This window comes from Silurus aristotelis (genome assembly GCF_946808225.1).
Source record: "Silurus aristotelis genome assembly, chromosome: 15".
NCBI classification, from domain to species: Eukaryota; Metazoa; Chordata; class Actinopteri; order Siluriformes; family Siluridae; genus Silurus; species Silurus aristotelis.
In genome coordinates this window covers 4,230,018-4,246,573 of record NC_139588.1, presented here as the reverse complement: position 1 = coordinate 4,246,573, position 16,556 = coordinate 4,230,018, and the positions used below count along the sequence as shown (strand labels likewise).

General features: G+C 39.7%; 1 protein-coding gene across 1 annotated transcript; it reads left to right on the top strand.

Annotated features, from left to right (window-relative positions):
* The first annotated feature begins 319 nt into the window (after window positions 1-319).
* Window positions 320-16,177, top strand: fam102bb (family with sequence similarity 102 member Bb). The gene is made up of 11 exons (XM_083563100.1): window positions 320-809; window positions 2,798-2,918; window positions 3,005-3,034; window positions 4,621-4,737; window positions 5,074-5,120; window positions 6,421-6,524; window positions 9,722-9,817; window positions 10,646-10,856; window positions 11,330-11,466; window positions 11,569-11,638; window positions 14,146-16,177. The coding sequence occupies exons 1-11, from the start codon at window positions 676-678 to the stop codon at window positions 14,186-14,188; spliced, it is 1,110 nt and encodes a 369-aa protein (XP_083419226.1). The 5' UTR covers window positions 320-675; the 3' UTR covers window positions 14,189-16,177.
* Window positions 16,178-16,556: the final 379 nt, after the last annotated feature.

The window sequence follows — 16,556 nt, the reverse complement described above, 5'->3', positions numbered from 1 at the left end:
GCTGCCACTCTTGGGCCCTTGAGCAAGGCCCTTAACCCTCTATGCTCCGGGGGTCCCTTACGAGGGGAATATCAAGGTCCGTGACGTCGGAGTGACGTGGGGCTGCCTTCCCGTTGGCTCACCACCTGCAGGAGGGACCGTAAGGGACGGTGCTGTGAGGATTGGGCAGCAGTCGAAGGCGGGGGCCTGCTTCTCCCGCGACCCGAATTACGGATAAGCGGGAGAAAATGAATGAATGAATGAATTAAGAGTAGGCTTTGATTGTGTAGCATCAGGTTCTTGAAATTTACTTTTCTGGGCGGGGCGGAGCGGAAAGTGTCAGAAATGGGCGGAGCGGGACACGTCACTGTGTCACGTGTCTGTCCGGCGGCTCTGCACGGAGCAGGATTCGAGCCTCGGCTGTGTGTTTTCTGTAACCAAGCACCGGTTCAATGCGGCGGTAGGTGACAGCACTGGAGATGGAGGTTGAGGTGGAGGTGAAGGAGCAGATGTGAGAGCTGATGGAAGCCATTGGGGAAGATCTCGACGCTGTGTTACAACGCTAACAGTGTTAGCCGTGTGAGCTAGCGACGCGGCCGGTAGCAGCAGGAGGAGGAGGAGGTTGTTGATATTTTCCCTGGTCCTGTTACACAGTGACAGTGTTGTGCCGTGTCTACCAGGAAGAAGCCATTAAACATGATGAAGAAGAAGAAGTTCAAGTTTAAAGTGGATTTTGAGCTGGACGAGCTGTCTTCGGTGCCGTTCGTGAACGGGGTCCTTTTTTGTAAAATCCGGTTGCTGGACGGCGGTTTCTCCGAGGAGTCATCCCGGTAAAGACTCCCCGAGTCCGGCTTCACTGCCACTGTCTTACTGACTACGTTAACATTTATTTTTGTTACTATTTTTTTTATCATTAATTTCGATTATTCTAACCGTAATAATGTCTGAATGATGTCCTAATGTGTCTGATATCCTTCTGAAGGAACCCTGTTGTGTACACTAACCTTTTCTCCTGGATTTAGCTGGGCCAGGAACAGTTCAGTACACAATGGAGAAGCATCCTAAAGGGCTCAGGGAAATCTGTCCCTGTCTCCTGTCAGAGTTTAGGGAAATCTGTCCCTGTCTCCTGTCAGAGTTTAGTGAAATCTGTCCCTGTCTCCTTTTAGAGTTTAGAGAAAAAATGCCCCGTCTCCTTTTAGAGTTTAGGGAAATCTGCCCCTGTCTCCTTTTAGAGTTTAGGGAAATCTGCCCCTGTCTCCTTTCACAGTTAAGGTTAATCTGCCCCTGTCTCCTTTCACAGTTTAGGGAAATCTGCCCCTGTCTCCTTTCACAGTTTAGGGAAATCTGCCCCTCTCTCCTTTCACAGTTTAGGGAAATCTGCCCCTCTCTCCTTTCACAGTTTAGGGAAATCTGCCCCTGTCTCCTTTCACAGTTTAGGGAAATCTGCCCCTGTCTTCTTTCACAATTTAGGGAAATCTGCCCCTGTCTCCTTTTAGAGTTTAGGAAAATCTGCCCCTGTCTCCTTTTAGAGTTTAGTGAAATCTGCCCCGTCTCCTGTCAGAGTTTAGTGAAATTTGCCCCTGTCTCCTTTTAGAGTTTAGTGAAATTTGCCCCTGTCTCCTTTTAGAGTTTAGTGAAATCTGCCAGTGTCTCCTTTTAGAGTTTAGTGAAATCTGCCCCTGTCTCCTTTTAGAGTTTAGGGAAATCTGCCCCTGTCTCCTTTTAGAGTTTAGGGAAATCTGCCCCTGTCTCCTTTTAGTTTAGTGAAATTTGCCCCTGTCTCCACTCACTGTAACTCAGGTTTGGTTCGAGCTGGTTGTAAGTGGTAGTTTGGAAGGTGCTGTTTGCTAATGTCTGAGACCATGTGAGCATCCTCTCATGTGGATCTTTCAGGATGATGATTATTATGGTCAGGGTTATAGATTTACACAAGCACTCTGTATTTGAAGCCAATGCCACTGTAAACATTTAACAGCTCGACTGCACTTTATACATTGGGATACAGGTGAGGAAACCGGTAACAAGTCCTGTTTTGACCAGATTTGATTGTTATTACCCTTTTAATTTCTTCATGTCCACAGTATTTCACTTGGTCCATAAATTGAGCAGCTCTACTGTGGAAGTACTGCTTTGCTTGAGAGAGAGAGAGAGAGAGAGAGAGAGAGAGAGAGAGAGAGAGAGAGAGAGAGAGAGAGAAAGAGAAAGAGAAAGAGAGAGAGGGCGGGCATGAGAGTGTGTTAATGCTTTCAGTATTATGTCCTGTTATAATTTTTTTGTCAGATGGATAATACTCCCAGCTGGTTAGGTGTATCCAAGTTCTGTCATTCCTGATAGGAGGTATTTCAGTATGTGCAGAATCAGGGACTTGTTTTTAGAGTATTCCTTTACTATGCTGTGTAAACCGATCAGCCATGTAACTTTCAAACCAGCTGCCTAATATAATGTGGTGGTTGTAAGATGAGCTGCTTAATGTCCAAGCTGTTCTCACCCTGTCGCTTCTCTTACTGTAAGGTCCAGAACTGTGTAGGTTTATTAAGAAAATGTGAGACAGCTGACCAATGTCTTCTGTCCCCTAACGTTATAAAAGAGTCTTCTTCATGATAAGGTTCGGCTCGCTGAATTCTCGTTAATCAGTCTGTCATTGGCCGTCATTTACATTGCGAAGTCTCCTCAGGAGCGAATTAAAACGCACCAGACTATTAAACATTGTACCACCATTCATAAAATCTCACTGAGTGTGTGTAATGCAGTGGGTATAGTGTGTGTCCAGGTGTGTTTTTTTTCTCTGAAGTCTGACAGTGTCGTGTGTGTATTATAGAGAAACGGTCCAGGCGAACTGTGTGCGCTGGAGAACCCGGTTCTCGTTTCCATGTAAAATGAGTGCCAGTGCCGGAACAGGAGTTCTCGATCCTTGCATATGTCGTGTTTCTGTCAGAAAGGTACATTTTCATTTCGACACAAAGAGAACTAACAGCCAAAAGTAGTCAAATGCTGGTGATGTATTCATTGACTTTTTGTCTTACAGGAAATGAAAGGTGGGAAGACATATGCAAAGGTAAATGATTTTCAGCTGTAATCAAGCGTTCATGCTGGAGGTGGTGTGGCAGCGGTGGGGGTTGGTGGGGCTGATTAAGGGACATATAATTGTCTCTGCATTGAGGGGTTCAAGCACACATGTGCCAGATGTGTAGTATTCAACTTATTCTTCAGTGATTTACCAATAATTAGAATAAAAGATCTTTAAGATTTTTAGATTCACCAGAATGGGGATGAATAATGTCACTAACCATGGCATGGTTGTTGGTATATGAGATGGTTTGATGTTTTTTTTTTTAAATAAAGTGAATGGAAGCTCTGCAGGCTGAAAGACAACTCAAATAAGCAGCTTTTACACCTGTGGTGAGCATCTCAGAAAACACAACCCAGGAAACTTCGAGGTTGATAAGCTAAAACAGCTGAAAACCGTATCAGATTCTTCTCCTGTCAGCCAAAAATCAGAATTAATTTCCTCCCAAAGAACCGTTGATCAAAATGTAAAGCAAGTTCAATTATGGACATTGACCAAAGCATCTTTACAGCAGTAAATACGACAATTTCAATTCCAAAAAAGGCGCTGTGTTAAATGTAAGTAAAAATCTTACAAACCTATTTTTTATTGACAATAGTAAAAACAGAAATGAAAGAGAAATCAAGTGTTTAAAGAGAGGAAATGAATCTTTACAAGGTTAATATAAAGTCATTTTGAATTTGATGGCTGCATCAGGTCTCAAAGTTAGAAAAAAAAACCGTGGAGAAAAAAACTTTTTCACTGTGTGGCATCCCTCTTTTAACAACAGTCTGTATACCAGGGGTCACCAACCTTTTTGAAACTGAGAGCTACGTCTTGGGTACCGATTAATGTAAAGGGTTACCAGTTTGATACACACTTCTGAAATAACAAATTTGCTCAATTTACCTTTAATTATGTTATTATTAATAATTATTGATGTTTATCTATATCTAGTCATCTATACTTTAATATTTTCATTTTTAAATTCACACCAATGCAAGTGTGATTTTAAAAAGAATAGCAACAAAAAAAAATTGATGCAGCTCACTGGTAAGTGGTGCTATGGTGAGCTATTTTTAGAAAAGGTTGGTGACCCCTGCTGTATACATTTGGGAACTGAGGAGATCAGTTGCTGGTTATCCTGTTCATGTCTGATACAGGAGTTTATCTGCCCAACAGTCTTGGGTCTTCTTTGTCATATATTTCGTTTTATGATGCACCAAATGTTTTTAATTGGTGAAGAGTCTGGACTGCAGGCAGGCCAGTTCAACACCTGCACTCTACTACTATGTAGCCTTGCTGTAATAAATGCAAATCCATTTTCATGGTTCTTGAGTTCAGACCATCCACAGTAAAATGGATCTTTAGGCTGTTCATGTGGAATTATCCTCAGCAGTGAGTATTTTATATTTCACAACATCCGAATTGGAAAATCCCCAGACATCAGCAGATTGTATAATACGCTAAAACCAACTGGTGCCAACAAACCATATAATGGTTAAAGTCACTTGGCCTGTATCTGGATACATAGAGATGCATTGGTGTTCTAAAAGCAATCCTAATTCGGCTCTTGCCTTATTGTGTGTTCTCAGCTGGGCTTTGCTGATCTAAACCTGGCTGAGTTTGCAGGTTCAGGGAGCACCACACGTCGATGTTTACTGGAGGGATATGACACCCGGAACACCAGACAGGACAATTCCATTCTCAAGGTACAGGCCCGTATACAGTTGATGTTTGTTCATTTATGTATCTCTAAAAGATTTTTGGTAAATAAATGAATTTGGAGAAACAGGACTGCATGAATTGTGTAAATTAATTTCTCTCAGAAGTGGAACAGCATTTCTTTGCTATAAACTGAAGTCATTAGAGACGAAGCGATGAATACAAGATAAAGGAGCATCAGATTTTATTTCCCATATTTCCATCTAGATGTGTTAAACAAAACATTTTAAATTATTGATCTCATGAGTAATTTATAATGTAATTTACATTAAAAGCTTAGTTTTATTTTCTCAATTTTTTGTGTGTGTTCTCTTATTGTTCAGGTGATCATCTGTACTCATCTAATGTCTGGAGACCCCTGTTTCAAAACGTAAGTGTTTCTGCAAAACGAGACCTGGTTCATTTGCATTTTGGCAGAGTATAGATTCAATACAAAAGAATATTCAGGGTTTTTGGAATAGTTTTATTTATATACACTAAAGGGGTCATCAGATTTTCATTTATTATACTCACTTGGAATTCGTACTAAAGAAAAAAGCCATGTCGGAGAGGAGTTCTTGATAGTTGAGCAATTAGCAAGACTTAAATGATGAATTCGATTACTCAGGCGATTAGCAGAAGATGAAGAAGTGCTTCCTGTCAGCAGCTTTCCAGGGAGATGGTGATTCCATTTACACCCTTGACTTGTGTTGAATAGGCGCTCTACAAATAGTCTGCAGTCAGATTTTCAACAATTCCTTTTCTTTCTTTTTTTTGTGTTTTTTGACAAGTTGACAAGACTATTGCTGAGTCATTGAAAAGATTTCCAGAAGAAGCCACTGCTGGTGTAATTGGTAAATGTGTGCTGCCATGCGGTACAGACCGACCGACCGACAGCTTGTTTACATTTGATGAAATAATGGCAAATCAGATATTTGTTTAATAACCACTAAAGCCAATAGATACTTGTTGGGTGTATATTAAATACAGATTCCAATTCTAGGTCATTTATAAACATTGAAAGTTTTTATGTAACAGTGCAATGATGAAGTGTTTCCAGAGCACTCTCTCGGACGTGTTTCCTGAATTCATTCCGGTGTCTCCATTAAGCGTTGCCCCATATACAGGGCTCGATATAGAACAGATTATAAATAGTGTGTAAAGAAAATGGTTTTATACAGCACATTTCTTAATTTGGGTGTTCAAATGAAGTCTCAAAGCTTCCCAAATGATCTGTCACTCCATTGCAGGAGAAGACATTTAGGTTTTAATGTCGGACCTCTCTTATATGTAGCTATTTTATTATTTTATTTTTTTTATCTCTTTTGAATCGCTGCAGAAGATATATAAAAACAGCATCCGCAAAACAACACTTCAGAGCTGAAACAATCATGTTCTATGAAAAATGGCTATGTCACTGGAATGTCCACACTGTAGATTAAAAAAAAAGTGGAAAGTGGGTTTAGAGCCTTTTTCAACTACATATAGGTATTTAGTCAATTGAGGTCAACTCCTTAATGATATAGAAACAAACCTTTGCATTAACTACCGTTTTTAAAACATATCCTGATATGCTGTTTTTGTTGTTGGGGCATAAGCATTGTGATGCTGTCTAAATGCATTTGTCTAGCATATGAACATGTGTCTATGGGATTTGCAGGTTCTTAAATTGTAATTTATTTCCATCAAAGGCCTCCATCCACTGCCACAGTGATTGGGATCCAGGGAGATGGAGTGAGTCTGCTGGAAGAGCGAAGAGGTGGAGACACACAGAATCCCTACCTGGGGCTCTCAGGTATGTTCACTTCTGATTGTGAACGAAGATTAATACAGTCGCATGAAAAAGAAAGCACACCCTCTTTGATAATAAAACTCCTCCGGTCCTTATCAGGTCTTAGAATTCGGTAGGCCTGCTGGTGTGGACTTTGCAGACTTGCTGGTGTGCCAGGGATCATTATCTGGTTGACTCAATTTGGCCGAGCTTTAGCCGCCGGACAGATGGCCTCCCATTGTTCTTTATAATAATTTGGTATAAAGTGGAGTTCTTGACCAGTGCTTGACAGTCGGTATGTGGTGTTTGGGCTGATATGCTGTGTTTGGTTTTCTACTAGCATGGCTCTATGTATTATCTACTTTGGACTTTGTTTTCGTCTTCACAAAGGACGTGCTCTTTTTATCGAGAGAAGAGGCTTTCTCTTCGCAACCCTTCCAAACAAACAATACTCATTTAGTCTTTTTCACATTTAACATGATGACTGAGGTCTATAGATGTGTTGTGTTTTTGCAATGTTTCTGATCATTGCATGGTCTGACGTGGAAGTCGATTTACTGGGACTTCTGTAGCAAACCCCCAGCCAGACAATGGTGAAGCGTACTGATGTTTCAAAAAGCCTTTATTTTGTGTTCAGCCGTCAGCCTTTTCTTTGGGCAACACAAAATCTACCTTTCCTTAATGAAAAACCTTTTCTTAGTGAAACACCGTAAGTGCTACAGAACAGATAAATAACAAATAATACAATCAGCTCTTACAAACATAAACATGAATAGCCATTTATAAGAAGCCCTTTTGTGATTTTACCAAATGATGTCACAGATGTGAGTGTCATGTGACACTGACGTATCACATGACATAAGTGATAACAACACATTAAAACACTTCTTCACAGTTAAATAGATTAACCCACCTATTAATGCATATACACATTAAACAAATCAAACATAGTACCTTGTTCCCGTTCCAGCTAGGTGCTTAATTATCCCTTACTTTCCTTGAGAACTTTGTACGATTTCAGAGCATTTTAGCGACATGACTTTACTTTTCCATGTGTGCGTCTCACTAACTAGTGGGGGCAGAGTTAAAGGACTATACCGTACGGGGGGCGGAGTTAAATTACTATACCGTATGGGGGCGGAGTTAAAGGACTATACCATATGGGGCGGAAGAGACCAAACAAAATGGAGCTCAAAAGAATTACCTTATTTACTCTTTTCTTAGAGTTAGTTACAACTTCCACTCCTGGGAAGATACAAGATGTCTTGTATGTTTTTAATTGGTGAAAATTGTCTTCACTGTAGAGTGTTTTGAATGTATTGAAATTATTTTATAAATGGCCTTATAACCCTTTCCAGAATAATGGGCAGCATTACTGAAGTATATTCCCCCTGGTGTCCTGTTAACAAACATTTGAATACTCCAGACCAGCAAACTGATTACACTTAGGCTTTTTTTGTTGTTGTTGTTTTGTAGAGGTGGTCACACCATTTAACTAGCAGCATGTGGCTACTAATACTATTAATTCATATGGAAACAGTCAAGGTGTATTAGATTTTCTCACTTGATTTCTCCATTTTGGCTTGATTTTTGTAAAATAAATAATGACATGCCAGATGATTTCTATGACTTCCTGATATTTAACACCATAGAAGTCAAAGAGGGTTAATAAATGTCTTCTGACAGGAATAGAAGTATTCTCATTATTCTCTCTTTCCTGTCAGTCACAATGACACTAGCCAATCGTAGACATGCATCATTGCATCCCAGGTGAGCTCATTAGAGTGCTTTGAAAAATTTTTTTCCTCCTTTCTGATTTTTTATAATATTTTTTTGCATAATGATCACACTAAAATGATCAAGCAAATTTTTATATTAGACAAACATAATCAGAGTAAATAAAAATTGCCATTTTTAAATGGCTTTTTTTTATTAAGTGGCAAAAAGCTGTTTAAAACTGCCATATGTAAAACGAAGAAAATTATTAAGTAATTGGGGTCATAAAGTGATGGCTGAACATATGCAGGTAGAATTCATGGTTCCAACAATTATGGCAAGCTGTCCAGGTCCTTAAGCTGCAAAGCAGCCCCAGACCATCATACAACCACCACCATGTTTGACTGTTGGAATGATACAATCTTGTTTGAAAAATGTATGTTCTTTTTATGAAATGCTGTGTTAGCGTTATGCCAGATGTAACAGGATGCACAACTTCTAAAAAGTTAACGTTTTAGTTCAGTCAACGGAATATTTGTTTAAAAGTCTTGGGGATAATCAAGATGTTTTTGGTAAAAGTGAGATGAGCCTTTGTGTTCTTTTTGGTCAGCAGTGAGGCCTGCAGTTCTTTAGATGTTGTTCTGGGTTTTTTTATGAACTCCTAGATGAGTTGTCATTTTGCTCATGGAGTAATTTTGGTAAGCTGGCCAGTTCTTGGAAGGTTCACCACTGTTCCAAGTTTTCTCCATTTGTGGAAAATTTCTTTCACCGTGGTTCACTAGAGTCCCACAACTTTAGAAAAGTTTTTTTTTCTTTAGAAAAAACTGCATTTTATGTTTACTCAGGTTATCTTTGAGTAATATAAACATTTGCATGATGATCTCAATTATTTAACTGTGACAAATATGCAAAAAAATCAGAAAGTAGGAAATACTTTTTCACAGCACTGTATATGGCAGACGACAGTTAACTCTCTCCAAGCACTGCCCTATAATGTAGCATGAGCTGAAGAGTGATGAGTTGTGGTGTCAGAACTGTACATTAGTTCTCAGAACTGTACATGTCCTGCATCCTTTAACTTAATTGGTTAGGGGGTGGGTGCTAAAAGAGTTGCTAAAAGAGTGAACAAGCACACGATGGCTTATTACAGATAAACCTGGATGTTGTAAAGTAGAATCTCCCATGCTGTATTCAGGCTTGCAGTGTAATGGAGAAAGAACTTAACAGGCCAGGAACGCTCTACAGTTATGTGCAGTGTCAGATGCTGAAACCTGAGAGCTGTCAGGATACATCTCCAGTGGTGCATAGCAACCTTAGTTGGGGCTTTTAACACATTAGGAGCTACATTGTAGATTGAAGAGCAGCTTATAGATCAGTGTAGACAACGTTTTTACACTGTTAACCCAGACAGGTGGAACGTCACTGAAAGCAATTAAGGATGTGTGTTAAATATCGTCATAGTGTTAAGTATTTCTTTGTCTAATAAAAGTTCTTATTATCTACAGAAACCACAGGCAAGTGTATCTCTCTGCCAGAGGAGCTGGGAATCTGTGGTCATTCTCGAACCTCCAGCTATGCTAGTCAACAGTCTAAAGTATCAGGTAGGTGCGCCGTCCTGATTTTTTTCTTTCTCCTGACTTTTCTGATTCCCAAATTCAAGGATTTAAATGATATTTGTGTTAGTAATTTTACCAGGTGTTTTACATTTGCATGTTTATTTCATTCTATATGTTTTTGGCCATAACATTGTTAACAATGTTTGATAATGTAGCACAGCGTGTTTGCCACTAAAGATCAAAACATACAGAAATGTGTTGTGTTGCAGAGCAGATGGCCAAGTATTTCTCAACACTTATTTGAGACCAACTGGGAGATTTATTGGTTATTTTTTACCATGGTATCTGTATAGCCATACCATATGTACTCTAGTATGTCTGTGGCAGTCCATAAAACCGGCTGGTTGGTTGTACAGACTTCCATGTGCTAGCCAACAGCATTCATACTCATAATTGGTACCAGGAAAAAATCTTCAGAGCTGTTGTCAGAACTTACACTGGTAAAGTGGGCCCTGGGTTCCTCCTGTTTTGATCGTTTCTGTACGACAAGGCACTGATGCCTCGATAGATTTTATTTTAATTGTACTGTGAGACATTTTAGGCAGTTGTGAAAAAATGCTGTAAAGTTAGAATCCTTTAAAAAAATAGAACTGTTAAAAGTTAAAAAAAATTTCAGTTAACAAAATGGAAAGTAAATGGAAAAGAGAAATCCAAATTTTTGATGGTACACTGCAGGTAGGATGCTCCAAACAGCTTGGAGAACTAACCTTAGATCTTTTGTAGATGTAGGCTGCCTCAAATCCATCTGTCACTTCATGTTATTAAATGTGTATATAAAATAAAATTTTGCATTTAACTTTGTTTTTTTTCAAGGCTACAGCACCGGCCACTCTCGTTCATCCAGCCTATCAGAGTTCACCCATAGGAGGAACACATCAATAGGTAGCACATCCACAGGCATCGCTAGCATCCCAGAGCCCAGTGAGGAGAGCCTGAGTTTCACAGCACCTGCTGCTGCTTCTGCCCTTGGAGCCTGTAGTGCATCGTCAGTAAACCCTGCTACACCAGAGCGAACTTCTAGCAGGTCAGACGAGAATGCGCTGCTACATGAAATAGTACCACTGCACAGTATAGGATTTAAACAGCACACCTGGTGTTAGTCAGAAAGCTTTTCTTAAGCTGCCCTGATTCTTGTTTTTGGATGATCAGAGTGGAGCCCAATGTGGCTACCTGCGGTAACCCGTCTATGTCTAGGTTTGGTGTATAGGTTTTGTTCATGCTGGTGATGCTCCTCTTATCGATTTTATTTAATTTTTTTGGTTTTTCCACTACAACTCTAGAGAGAAAATCACCAATTTGTTCTGATATTTGATCTAAAAAAAAAAAAAACTATAACCTCTGTGCTGTATTTATGATATAGCACTGGTTTCGGTTAATTTGCATAGAAGTTTCAACTGACAGTGGTGAGGGAAAACCTCCCTGAGAAGATATGAAGAAACCTTGACAGGTACCAGTCCAGTGCTGGTGGTTTTATAAAGTCGTGCTTCTCCTCTGCAGGCACCCGATGAAGCAGGACTCAATGGAATCTCAGCTGAAGCGGGTGGATGCCACTAGGGTTGATGCTGATGATGTAGTGGAGAAAATCCTACAGAGCCAAGACTTCACTCCTGGCATATTTGACTCGAGCAATGAAGGTAACCATAACACCTCCTATCTCTGACCAGCCTGTAGACTTTTTTTTTTACATTAGACCTCTTTAAGGCTGAAGAAAACCATCAATGTTTGGTGTGTTTCAGAGGAGGGACTTCGTTTATTTGTGGGTCCTGGAGGAAGCACAGCATTCGGGAGCCATCATCTACCCACCAGGTACTCGTCACCCTTAACAGCACCTCATCACTCACAAGAGGATGTTTTTAAGCCCCTGTTAAAATGACGGCTTCTATAGTAAAAAAAAAACATTAAACAAAAATAAATCAAGAAAACCTTTTCCAACTTTTATCTGATCTCGCAACCAGCACAATTTGAGTGAAGATTAAATAAATATATTTTTAGGGGAAAATTTGACAGTAGCCTGGTCGTGTCTGTAACCAATAGCTCTGACTTTGCCATTCCACAATGTTGCTCTTCTGAAGCCATTACTTGGATACCTTGAATTTGTGCCAAAAATAAATTTGCATTTTGATCTGTCTAGAGCAGGGGTGTCCAATCTTTTCCACTCATTACATTAAACAGGTAGAATTTGTTGTCGACTTTCTTGTGGTTGGAATGAAAACCTGCACCCACTGGCACTAAGTAAAAAATAGTGGACCCCCCCCCTGGGCTCCTGAGCCTCTGTCCCAGTGTAGGAGAAACCACATATCATGATGATTCCACCAAAATGCTTCATCTTAGTTATTGTCTTGTTTAGAAAATAAAATTTTTTAATGGGAAAAAAAAAAGACAGCTTATGTTACAGACTATTCCTCCAAATACAAACAATACCACATAATGACACCGTGAAAGAAGTGTATTTAAAATCTGTGCAAATTTATAAAAGAAAATAAAAAATCACGTACATAAGTATCACATCTTAACAGCACCTCGTCACTCACAAGAGGATGTTTTTAAGCCCCTGTTAAAATGACAGGCTTCTACAGTCAAAAAGAAATCAAGAAAACCTTTTCCTCCTTTTATCTAATCTCGCAACCAACACAATTTGATAGTAGCATGTACACAGCCTTTGCTCAATACTTAGTTGAAGCACCTTTGGCACCAATTACAGCCTCAGGTCTTTTTGAGTTTGATGTTATTAGCTTGGCACCTATTTTTGGGCAGAGTTTTCTCTAGAGAACCTCTTAAGCTCTATCGGGTTGGATAGGAAGCATTGGTGCACAGCCATTTTCAGATCTCCAGAGATGTTTATTCGGGTTCAAGTCTGTGCTCTGGCTGGGCCACTCAAGGACATTTACAGAGTCGTCTCGTATCCACTCCTTTGTTATCTTGGCTGTGTGCTTAGGGTCGTTTCCTGTTGGAAGATAAACCGTCAGCCCAGTCTGAGGTCCAGAGCGCTTTGGAGCAGGTTTTTTTATCAAATAGGTCTCTACATTCCTGCATTCATCATTCCATTGATCCTGACCAGTCTCCCAGTTCCTGCTGCTGAAAAACATCCCCACGGCATGATGCTGCCACACCATGCTTCACTGTAGGGATTGTATTTAAAAAAATAAGGTCTTGAGCAATGCCTGGTTTCCTCCAGACATTACGCTTGGCATTCCAGCCAAAGAGTTCAATCTTAGTTTTTCATGGTCTGAGAGTCCTTCAGGTAATTAAGGCAAACTCCAGGTGGGCTGTCATGGGCCTTTTACTGAGGTGTGGCTTCTGTCTGGCCACTCTACCATACAGGCCTGATTGGTGGAGCTCTGCAGAGATGGTTGTTCCTCTGGAAGGTTCTCCTCTCTCCATAGAGAAACGCTGGAGCTCTTTCAGAGTGACCAACAGGTTCTTGGTCACCTCCCTGACAAAGGCCCTTCTTCCCCGCTCGCTCAGTCTGGCGGGGTGGCCGCTCTAGAAAGAGTCCTGTGATTCCAAACTTCTACTGTGCTTATTCGGACCTTCAATGCTGCAGAAATGTTTCTGAACCCTTCCCCAGATCCGTGCCTCAATACAATCCTGTCTCTGAGGCCTACAGACAATTTCTTGAACTTCATAGGAGTTTGTGCTCTTACATGCACTGTTAACTGTGGGACCTTCTATAGACAGGTGTGGGCCTTTCCAAGTCATGTCCAATCAACTGATGGATGATCAGAGGAAACAGGATGCACCTGAGCTCAGTTTTGAGTGTCTTGGCAAAAGCTGTGAATACTTATGTACATGTTATTTTTATTTTTAATACATTCGCAAAGATTTTAGACAAACTTCTGTCACGTTGTCATTATGGGGTGTTGTTTGTCGAAAGTAATAAATTAAAATTTATTTTGGAATAAAGCTGTAACATAATGTGGAAACAGTGAAGCTCTGTAAATCCTTTCTGGATGCACTGTATTGTCAGCCTCATTGCTGAGAAGATACCAGATATTCTTGCAGCTCATTTAATGTTCTTTAACCAGGCTCTTGTAACTAATTTTTTTTCTTCTTGTTTTCTAAAATATTTTTTTAAACGTTTTACTGATGGCTGTATCACATCAAAAGTGGGGAAAGATGAAGTCAATTATTAATTATATTCATTCAACATAATAGAGGTGTGTAGACTTTGTATATACACAGTATGTGAACAGGAAGCATTAACAGTCTTACTGTTAATGCTTCCTGTAAGTAAGAAAATAACTGTAAGTAAGAAAATAACTTTTCATATATTTAGTTCTGATTTATATATTTAGTATTTTTGTGTCTTGCAGGGTTGGTGCTGGTGCCTACGAACAAGTGGTGATCAAGCGCTAGCGCTAAAAGGTGTGAAAGGTGCCAAGTAGAGAGGTTACACAAACCAAAGTACAGAAGAGAGTGAGGTCTCTCCAAGCTCCCTGCTATCCCAGCAGTGTGATTCCTTTGACCTTCCCATTCACTCACTGCTGCTGGGGTCTGGGAATTTGCAAAGAGAAGCCTCTGCCATCATTATGGAGGCATGGGCTCCTCTGAATCGCAGGATAACTGCACTTTTTTCCCCCAACTCTGCTTTCCTCTTTATCTCATTTATAAAACATCTGACAAAGGCAGGAAACTAGTCTTACATTTTGGAAGAGGAAATAATCCAAAAAGGGTTTAGCTGCGTTGGCAGTTTTGTTCCAGTGTTTCGTCAGCTGTGTGGTGAAGATTTTAGCTCTTCATAAGATTGTGTATTCAGAGGTATGGGTTCACATATTGAAAGTGGCTGTATTCAGTCGAGTCATGCATCCGCAGCTCAGTATTTGTGTGTAGGTGAGAACCATGTGTATTCCTGCAGCGCTTGGCTGAAGGTCACATCACCATGGCGTACCACTTGCTTCGGCTGATCTCATTACACAGAAGAGCTGACTTTAGCACAGACAATTACTTACACTCACTAGACGAAGTGTCACTTCTACATTCAAATAAATTCTGAAAGCACTTAATAGAATAATAGTTGAAATAGTTGTTGGTCCTTGTAGTCTGTTTCCTGTCAGATTTTTACAATTGTTTGTTAGAACTGGTCTGTTTTCAACTGTTGTTTGTGTGTGTCTGTGTGCAGTTCAGTCCGAGTCGAAATGTCAAACAATTGTTGTGTATTTGGCTGTGCGGCCATTTCAAGTGGCGTCTTACTCCTTCAGCACAGCACACACGGGGCCAAAGTTAAGCTACTCAGAAACTGCCATTATTAATAGCTGGTCTGTGTAATAAAGCAGTTTGACCTTTCAGTCATAATTGCACTATGTACACATCATAGCTAATTAGCTCCTTTATTGAGCACAGAGCATATGATTTAAAAGCCAAAGGGCAGGAATTCACATTTTTATTATAGTGAATTATTGCCTTTGTAGCTGTGAAAGCAGTTTTTTTTGTAGGTTTAAATTTCCCTTGAGTTGCTACAGAGATGTAGTCTGATATCGACCCTCTTTACTTTGACTTGTACTGCGTACACTTCTCGCTGTTGTCTTCTTTATTTTTTATATATACAGTATAGATCACACAACACTACAAATGTCTATTGGTGTGTGCCGAGTTTCTTGTTTTTTTGAGATATCTTGTTTCTTATAAGGGATTGTTTGAGTATTTTGATGTCTTTTTGTTTGCGTGCTGTCTGCTAGTCTAGCCATGAACCAGGTTCTTATTGGTTTTATGTGCCACTACAAAAGCCATGTTTTACAAAATGAGCCCACTTTTCTCTTCCCGGTTCTGTAATGGAGCGAGTGTGTGTTACTGTGTACATAGCATAATTTTTTTTGCTAGCTCATTGGTGTATCTAAACTCTCGCCCTAGGAAATAAGTATGTAGGGTTTGATTTAACTACCAAAGTCTATTACTACTTATGAATATGCCTTCAGTGTATCTATGCCTGTAATAATTGATAATATTGTTTCTTAAATGATGTAATAACAGTGCTATCCTATGAGAAGCTGGAGATTTAGGCCAGGACCAAACACTACTGCAAAACGTCAGTGTTGTTTCCCACAGCTCGGACCACCAGGTTTCCACAGTGCAGTGTTTCATACATTATATGTTTACAGAGTACCATTACAGAATCCCTAAATATTTCAATAGTTTGCATTGAGTGTGTAGGTACCTTGTTTTATAGTAAACACCATGGTGTTTTTATCTCTTCTGTGAAGCTTTTGCGCCTCGTACAGTGTCTGATGTAATGACTGTCAGATAAAAATGTTTACTGTTCTGCATTGCTGTCGTGATGTTTAACTCCTTTTAACCAGTGCTGATTACATGTACCGCACACTGTTCAATAAACACAGTACATAAAAACAATGATGTCAGATAAGATCCTCTGGGAATATTTCCGACCGCAGAACACAAGCCAACATATAAAACCAATATATTACATGTTACCAAGATTAATCATGTCAGATCTTTTTATTTTACACTCACATTCTTTTATAATCAAGTATGTGACTGCTCATATTTAAAAAAAAAAAGACAAAAGTGTAGCAAATAGACCTGAAATTTGAATTGTCGTCTGAAGAGACCAGCCTAGGATGAAAATAATAAAAATAGAAATAATTTCACCATATTCATACCCATGGTTCAGATTTTTCATTAGAAATCCTGCAATTTTAATGAAAACCTTTGCAACCAAAACTCCAAAAAAGTTGGGACACTGTAAAACAGAATGCAATGAAAATGAAAA

Bases quoted from the DNA above. Each gene is read 5' to 3' on its own strand.
- fam102bb (XM_083563100.1), top strand. From the start codon at position 676: ATGATGAAGAAGAAGAAGTTCAAGTTTAAAGTGGATTTTGAGCTGGAC. The intron at 6,525-9,721 runs GTATGTTCACTT...TATTATCTACAG, and splicing joins TCCCTACCTGGGGCTCTCAG to AAACCACAGGCAAGTGTATC. The intron at 9,818-10,645 runs GTAGGTGCGCCG...TTTTTTTTCAAG, and splicing joins TCAACAGTCTAAAGTATCAG to GCTACAGCACCGGCCACTCT.